At 37.3% G+C, this 8,195-nt stretch overlaps 1 protein-coding gene across 1 annotated transcript in view; it reads left to right on the top strand.

Moving 5' to 3' along the window:
• Positions 1–8,195, top strand: part of SVEP1 (sushi, von Willebrand factor type A, EGF and pentraxin domain containing 1) — a 112,911-nt gene that overhangs the window by 41,784 nt on the left and 62,932 nt on the right. Inside the window, 6 exon segments of the mRNA XM_010726146.3 lie at positions 22–153; positions 1,570–1,764; positions 2,874–2,995; positions 4,815–4,923; positions 7,330–7,521; positions 7,792–8,025. Coding sequence (XP_010724448.3) covers positions 22–153; positions 1,570–1,764; positions 2,874–2,995; positions 4,815–4,923; positions 7,330–7,521; positions 7,792–8,025 — 984 coding nt within the window.

The raw sequence follows: 8,195 nt of genomic DNA, 5'->3' as shown, positions 1-8,195 counted from the left end.
ATTTTTTTTTAATTCTTCTAGGTGCTCCTCTGACTATCACTAGGAGTCATGAACCTGGAGATCTCTTTCCCAAAGGAGAAACAACAGTTCAATACGTAGCCCTGGATCCTTCTGGAAATAATAGGACATGTGAAATACACGTTGTCATCAAAGGTTTGTTGTATTAGCCTTGTTGCTGCTGCTACAGTTCAATAACATGTAAGCCGTGGTGTGATACTACAGATATTCTCATGTATACAGGTGTTCTCAGACCAAGTATATTGTTTTGTTTTAATTGAATGTCATAAAGGTTGCAAGTCTACATCATTTCTTCGTTCGGATATTCCCAGTTTCTTAATTAGATATTTCTGGTTTCTATGGGAGTAGCTTGAAGGCAGTCAGGATGTTTATATATTTTCTCAGAGTGAAGAAGCACAGTGGTGAATTTGGCTTTATACATTCAAATTAGGTGTAAAAACACTGATCGCTGTTCGTTGAGCAGTTAAACTTTTGGTTGTTGATCCATTTTTTTTCTCAGTGACAAATATGTTGTGAAATGAATTAGTAGGTGTTACTGAAGTCAAACTTCAAATCTGTTCTTAAAAACGAAAACCTCATGGAAACATTTTTGTAATCACCTACGAATACTGTAGCAGATACCCTACTAGGTTTTGGAAGCTAGCTGCACCTATTCTTATACTCATGAATTTGTGATGCTTTTATAGACACCACAGTTTACCTTCTTCTTTAAAGACAAATCAGTAATTTGGTGTATAAAGAATTAAAATTGTACACTATCTCTGCCCTCTAGTGCCTAATGTCTCAGTTGTTGTGTGTATAAAGAAATGTTACGAATATTTAAAATTATGCAAACTGGACTCTTGGTTATAGCTTTGCAAAAGATAAATTACAGATGGATGTGCTACATTCTGACTTGCTTTTGTAAATCTCAGCAAGAAAAAGACAGTTCTTAGAATTCATATTATTTCAGGTCTACTCCACTTCAAACTTTTTGTGATTTTGGTGCACATGAGATTGTGTTCTCAGATGTTCACTGTGTCTTCTTCTGGCCTGTAAAATAGATCATAACTGAGATTTTGTGGTTAGTTCCTCCTAAGATTGTTTTGACAAGTCTGTGTGTTGTTGCAGCAGTGTAGAATGGATAATGCTTAGTTTTTGAGTTCAATATGCAACATAGTTTACTATAATTCATTGTATGAAAATGCATGTAAAAATTTTAACTAATTTTTTGTTGTATTTTAGTGGGTACATACTTGACTGTGCACCTTTGAATAAGAAAAACAGATGGGTTTGAGCCTTACATTTTGGAGGGTTTATTTAATTTCTCACGTGTCACATTTTCTTAAAAACCTTCACATTTATTGTTTAATATTCAAATGTCAGAGTTTGAGAAGAATTTAGCAGTACCCTGGTTCTGATTTTCTGGACATAGCAAATAATACACAGACTTCATGTGCAGCTCTTGATCAAAAGTCTTACCAGTTCTACTTTCCTGTGTGCTTATTTAATTCTCCAAATTCATCGATGTATGACTGTATGTTTTCCTTCATGTCTCTGTATTTTTCTCAGGTTCTCCCTGTGAAATCTCCTTTGAGCCTGTGAATGGCAATTTTACATGCACATCAGATGAAGTGGGTGTTAATTGTAAGTTGCACTGTGCAGAGGGTTATAGCTTCTCAGAGGGATCAAGTGAAAACTACTATTGTGCATATGAGGATGGTGTCTGGAAGCCACCTTACTCTCCAGAGTGGCCTGACTGCTCTTGTAAGTCTTAATATTTTTAGCCTATGTTTTGTGAAATGAATCTGCAGCTCATCCAACAATGCTCTTAGTGAGGAATTAAAAATATTTTAGGAATTATGACTGCTGTACATTGATAACAAATCTCTCATTTCACATCATTACAAATACTGCAAATGAATACTCAAAAGTCCCTAAAAGTGTTATTTCAGAAGTTCTCTGAAATACAAAAATAGTCAATTTGTATCCTGCTAGCAAACAAGCTAGCAAAGATGGCAAAGCAGACAAGGCCAATTAGTTCAAATTGGCATTTGAAATATGTTGTAGTTTGTCTGCAAAATTCAGAGTGCTTTTTCAACAAGAATTTCAACAATATTTGCAAATGAAAAGGGGAAATGTATTTGTAAAAGCAATACATGCTGTAATTACATATCTGCTTATTGCCAAATCAGAGCTTTTATCTATTTCCTTCGAGACGGACAAAGCTATGAGCTATGGACTTTCTCAGATTTTGTGACATTTTAAAAATAGAAGTATAAGAGCTACAAGCCAATCCTGGCACCAACTTACACCTACTCTCATCAGAGTGGATTTTTTGTTTCAGCAAAGAGCAATGTTTCAGCTGTGGGCAAATTAGAATTACATTTCAGAGCCATCTAACAGATCAAAACCCATAACTTGGACACTTACGAATTTCGCTTTGCTTAAATTCTGCCTTTTTTTGTATTTAGTCTAATAGCTGTAGTAACTGGACTTCCAATACTTGATTCTCTCTCAATAGAAAGGAAGTGTGGAGTTTAGGATTGTGACAGCTGGGAAGTTCTTCTATTAAGAAAATGCTGAAATAGATACATAACAGGCATTTTTCTTTAATATCCATTAGCCTTCCCATTAAACTACTGTGAAAATGTGATGTCTGTCAAGGGGTATTTAGTCTTAGTATTTGTCTGAATTGTCTGAGAAATGAATGTTACATTTTAGGAAGAAATAAACATTTTCTTGTATATAATGCTGGGAGTGGGGGGTTTTGGTTTAAAGACAGTGCTTCTTAGTTTAGTGTAATCCAATTTTTTGGTAGTCCTCTGAAATTATTGCACTGACCAACAAAAATGTCACTCTCCAACATTTTTCAGTAAATCGTTTTGCAAACCATGGGTTCAAATCCTTCGAGATGCTTTACAAAGCAACACGATGTGATGACAACAGTCTTCTAAATGGCTTTTCTGATGCTTTCCAGAGTGCACTCGGTAAAATGGTAGGTTAGTAAATGCTACTTCCTTCTACGTACTTTTTAAAAAGTACAACTTGTTACTTTTCCCAGCTGACTATTTTTATACATGAAAAATACAACAGCAACTTGGAAATGGGATTTGTGATTTTTTGGAAGATGACAGGTCTCCTTTAAAATCAAAGCTGATGCACTGACATTTTTATTCAGTCTTTAATGAGAAATTATTTATGGACAAGATTTGATGAAATGTCCGCACAGCTTAGGGACTTGATACTCACAGATTTTTTTGTAAGATTTTAAAGAGAACCTTTTGAAAGTCCCTGGTGATTACTCATAAACTGCAGTGTTGTTTGTGAGAGTGGGATGTAATGATAAAATATATTCATTTTACAAATAGTATACGTAACATTCATCTAGATAACACACTGGATAGTGATTTAAATACTTTGCTCGGGTTTCTTGAGTTTTTGAATTCTAATCAATAAATACACAGCAGTTTATTGGAAGGGGTAGCACATTCCTTCTCTGCACTGTCTCTTGCTTTTCACTTCAATATTACCACTCTCCCTCTTAATCCATGAGTCTGTCCTCAGCAGTGAAGCAGAAGCAGCAGGCCTTTGTGTTGTGGTCTAAGGAGCTGATGCTCAGGCCCCATGTGTTGGTATTACTCCAGAGTACAGTACCTGGGCAGTTAAAGACTTCTTACAGAACAAAGCCTGTGTGCTGTAAGCTTCACTGGTAACTGAAATGCATTATTAGCGTATATAACTACTGGACCGACCACTGTAGCTTTGAAATCCCTGTCAGTGGTTCTGATCAGAAGGCTCAAAGCTCAAATGACACTTCCAGGCAATCTTTGACTCTTGGACCTGAATATCTTTTACTCTCTTGACTTACTTCAGGTTTGTTTTCTTTTAGCAGAAAAATCTTGGCTAATTTTATTTCTCTTCTCTGAAGAGCTTATTTATCAACTACCACTAGGTTTCATTGCTTAAACTATCAGTATGAGTAAGCAAATAGGAAAATAGGAAAAAATGTTCAGTGACCTGCTCAGGAAGTTATATCAAAATGCAGCAGTCTCAGAAAAGAGTTAAAAAGGTTGGTTTGATTATGTCTGTTCCTATTCCCAATAACTTTAAACTATAACAGAGATAGGAAAAGGGGGAGCGTATCAGCAGAAGCCATCTTTCCAATGAAAAAGCAATATAGAGAAAATAAATTGATCCCAAAATAAATCCTAGAAACCAGCTTCTTCGAAATCAATTTGGAAGAAGCAAGAAATAGAGATTTTATAAAATAATGCATTTGTCTGTTCTTTTCTAATGTTCACTGCCTTTGTGGAGAGAGAAAATCTATCAATACTGGTCAGTTTTCTGTAGTTCTCTATTGTGTGGTTTCTGGGTAGACCACAGCGAAAACTCAACAATAAGAAAGAGCAGGCCTAAATTATTGCAACTTCCTACCAGCAGAACTCATCAAAACAATGATGGAGAGCTACACTTCTGTCCTGTGAATTGTTCACTTAGCTGGAAATGCTTTTCTTGGTAGTCTGATTCAGAAGAGGCTTTTCCAAGCTTTTGCAATCATTTTTAAATAACAGTCTTTATCTTGTGGGACAGCATGTAACTGTTGCTGTTCCAGAGTAGGAAATTAAATAAATCACTTGCAGAGATCCAGAACTTGCATCCTCAGGAACTGTTGTGATTATAACAGGCATGAAAGGAGAAATCTTGTGCCAGAGAAAGAACAGGGCCAGGGCTTTACGTTATAAAACAGCTTTTCTAATTTGGGGGTAAGCTATGTAATTCTGTATTTTTAATGCTCTTCTTCTTTATGTTGTAAGGTCCCATCATTCTGTAATGATGTTGATGATATTGACTGCCGATTGGAAGATCAGACACAGAAACATTGCTTGGAGTACAATTACGATTACGAAAATGGATTTGCCATTGGTAATTACTGATTGCACAGATTGTTTGCCATCCAGAAAAATGTAGTGTAGTTCCTTTTTTTTCTGAAATACTGAAATGTGTTGTACAAAATAGTTAAAAAATTAGAGTATTGTTAAGATACTAAGAAATTATGCAACACATTTTATTGTGGAATTGCTTGCTCTCTGTTTTCAGTAGTGCTTCCTGTATAGTACATATGTGAAGGAAAAGTTTACTGAGATGTTTCATGATAGGGAGGAAAAAAGCATGCACATGCACACATACATGCTGAGTGCTACTGACTTGCTTGGTTAGCTTTGAAGAAAGCAACTTTTTTAAACATAACACTTTCAAACTAAAATGCTGGAAAAGCGCAACAGATATTTCTGGAGATTGCTAAGAAAACAGGGTCACTTTTTGTCTTTGGTGTTGGTTTCAGTCCACAGAATCCTCAGAGTTCACACAAAGCATAAGATTGCCTCTCAGCTGTGAAACCTCTTGTATGCAAAGTATCATGGATTTGACAGGGATAGAGTTAGTTTTCTTTACGGGGGCTTGTATGATGCCATATTTTTGATAAAAATACAATAACACACAGACTTTTTTAATTATTGAGCAGTGCTTGCACAGAGTGAGGGTCGTTTCAGCTTCTCACTCTGTCCTGCCAGCAAGGCCCTGGGGTTCATCAGGAGATGGGATGGTCATAGCTGGGACAGCTGACCCAGAATAGATAAAGGGATATCCCATACCATATAGCATCATGCTTAGCAGTAAACTGCAAGAGGGGAGAAAAGGGGACATTCAAAGAGGTGGTGTTTGCCTTTCCAAGAAACCTGTATGCATGATGAGCCTATAATTGCCTGAACAGCTGCAGTAAATGAATTCCTTGGTTTGCTTTGCTTGCGCATGCAGCTTTATCTAGTAAACTGTCTGATTCTCAACCCATGAGCTCTTGCACTTTTACTTTTCCCATTTTCTTTTCATTTCATCTGGATGAATTGAGTGTAGATGTAGTGCTGAGCTGTCTGCCAGAATTAAATCATAAGAAAGGGTAGATTTTTCAAATGTTGGGGTGGAAGTTATGGCAGCCCTAGAGATTACTCCCACTTTGCTATATGCCAAGAAAGTTGTCATTTTCAGTCAATCTTCATACTGATTAGCATTAGTGTTGTACTGCTGTTGTCCTTGGCATTTCTTAGTCCCTTAGTGTTACTTAAAGCAGTAAAGCTAAAAACAGACAGCATGGGGCATTTTGGCAAATCAACATCAGAACACTTAGTCTTTAATAGGACTGTGGCTCCTTTGTAAGTTCATGTTGGGATTACTTCAGTACAGCTTCGTGCTTATTCTCTCATTTTTTAGACATTCTTCACTGAATTTGAAAGGACATTTGTTTGCAATTAGACACAGGGAACTAGAGGCTAGACTAGGGGACATCTGTGAGTTGTCATCAGAGGAGGAGTGAATATCGATGATAACTGGAACTAATTTGTAAAGTCACTTGGAGGAAACAGTGTTGAGAAAATAAGATACAAGGTTCTATTCTCTTCTGGCTCATGTCAATCTCTTTTCAAAATTACCTCATTGCTATTTTTCTGGAATTTCTCATAATATTACACTGGACAGGTTGGAGAGGAGAACTCTCCTACCAGTTAAAAGAGACAACAGTTTAGAAGATTTGTTACGGAGTAATCCCACAGTGTCAGCCCCAAAGCTGTGAGGTTAAATTGCCTTATTTCCACTGTAAGTTGTAAGACAGATGACTTAACCTGGTAACTGGCAGAATTTTTTTTATGCCTTCACGTTATTTCACAAAGAGATAGATGAGTGAAATAGACTGTGCATCTCTAATTTTATTCATGAAAAGGCAGATTACTTACAGAGCAAGCTAATTGAGGGTGAATTTAAATCACGATATGTAACAAGAAATGCCTGTCTGGAAGGACTGAGTGCATAGGGTGATGTCACTCCAGCCTTTTCTGAGAAGGCAATGACTGTACAACTTTTCCAGGAATTGTGAAGAAGAGGTGTTTTGGAGATGCTGCTTTGGCATGCTAGCTGCAGCTAAGCAGGAAGAAGAGAGATCAATGCTGAGTTGTTTCAGATATTGCCAGCAGGTGAGGGCCCATGCAAGACTGAGGGAAAGATAATTGCTGCTTTTATGAGTATCTTTTTAAAATAAATTTTATATCAGGCTTCCTTTAAGGCTTTGGCTAAGTATACAAATTTCAGTATTGAGGTTTTTTTTCTTCAGTGAGTCACAGTGCAGTAGGCACTTGTTCAGAGGCCAAGTCAACACATATTGTTCAGAGGTTCAGTCAGGCACCATTCTATTGGGGATGAACTTCAGAAATAAGGATTAATATGACAAGCACTTATTTTCTACGTGATTTTGCTTCTCTTTTTTTCTTTTTAAATGTCTGACAGGACCTGCTGGCTGGGGAGCGGCAAACCAGCTGGATTATTCCTACGATGACTTCTTTGACACTGTGCAGGAAGAAGGCCTATCCAAGCATCTCTCTGCTTTTGCAAAGGCAGCACCTACTCGAGTCAAAAGGCATAAGAAGCTGAGTGTTCCAATGTCTGACCACAAAATCAAGTTAATATTTAACATCACAGGTGAGAGAAGTCAAAATAGCCTCCTTGTAAACCCTCTTAAAAAGAGAAATATTCCTAATACATTCAGCAAGACTTTCCATTCAATTCAAAAAGCCTGCTGGAGATGTGGACAACAGTTTTCTTGAGACACTCATAACCCTGTTTTGCACATGGCCAGCTTTATGCTTCAAACTATCAGGCCTGAGTGTTGCACTCTACATATACTTCAGAGCAAGCTGGAAGTGCTGACTCTAAAATCTGGTGCTGTTGTGTTCTCTTTTTAAATCCCAGCTAGCGTGCCACTGCCTGATGAAAGGAATGATACACTGGAACTGGAAAACCAGAAACGACTTCTTAAAACTCTAGAGATGATAACAAACAGGCTGAATAGGACTCTCAATAAGGAACCCATGTATTCTTTTCAGTTTGCGTCTGAACTCATTGTAGCTGACAGCAACTCATTGGAGACGGAGAAGGCCTTTCTTTTCTGCAGGCCTGGTTCTGTGCTGAAGGGGAGAATGTGTGGTAAGCCAGAGGATTTCTTCTTCTTCACATATATTTAGAATCTTTTTGAAAAGCAAGGTTTTAGAGGATATTTGCAGAGGGTAGTGATTTGACACAGTCCAGTGCTTGTGGTCTCCCAGAACAATAAAGTGCAAAAATGCTTTGCACAGTTTGACTTCCAGAGGATGTTT

Source organism: Meleagris gallopavo, chromosome Z (assembly GCF_000146605.3).
Source record: "Meleagris gallopavo isolate NT-WF06-2002-E0010 breed Aviagen turkey brand Nicholas breeding stock chromosome Z, Turkey_5.1, whole genome shotgun sequence".
NCBI lineage: Eukaryota > Metazoa > Chordata > Aves > Galliformes > Phasianidae > Meleagris > Meleagris gallopavo.
Note: the sequence above shows the minus strand (reverse complement) of the source record. Positions and strands in the feature narration are given on the sequence as shown.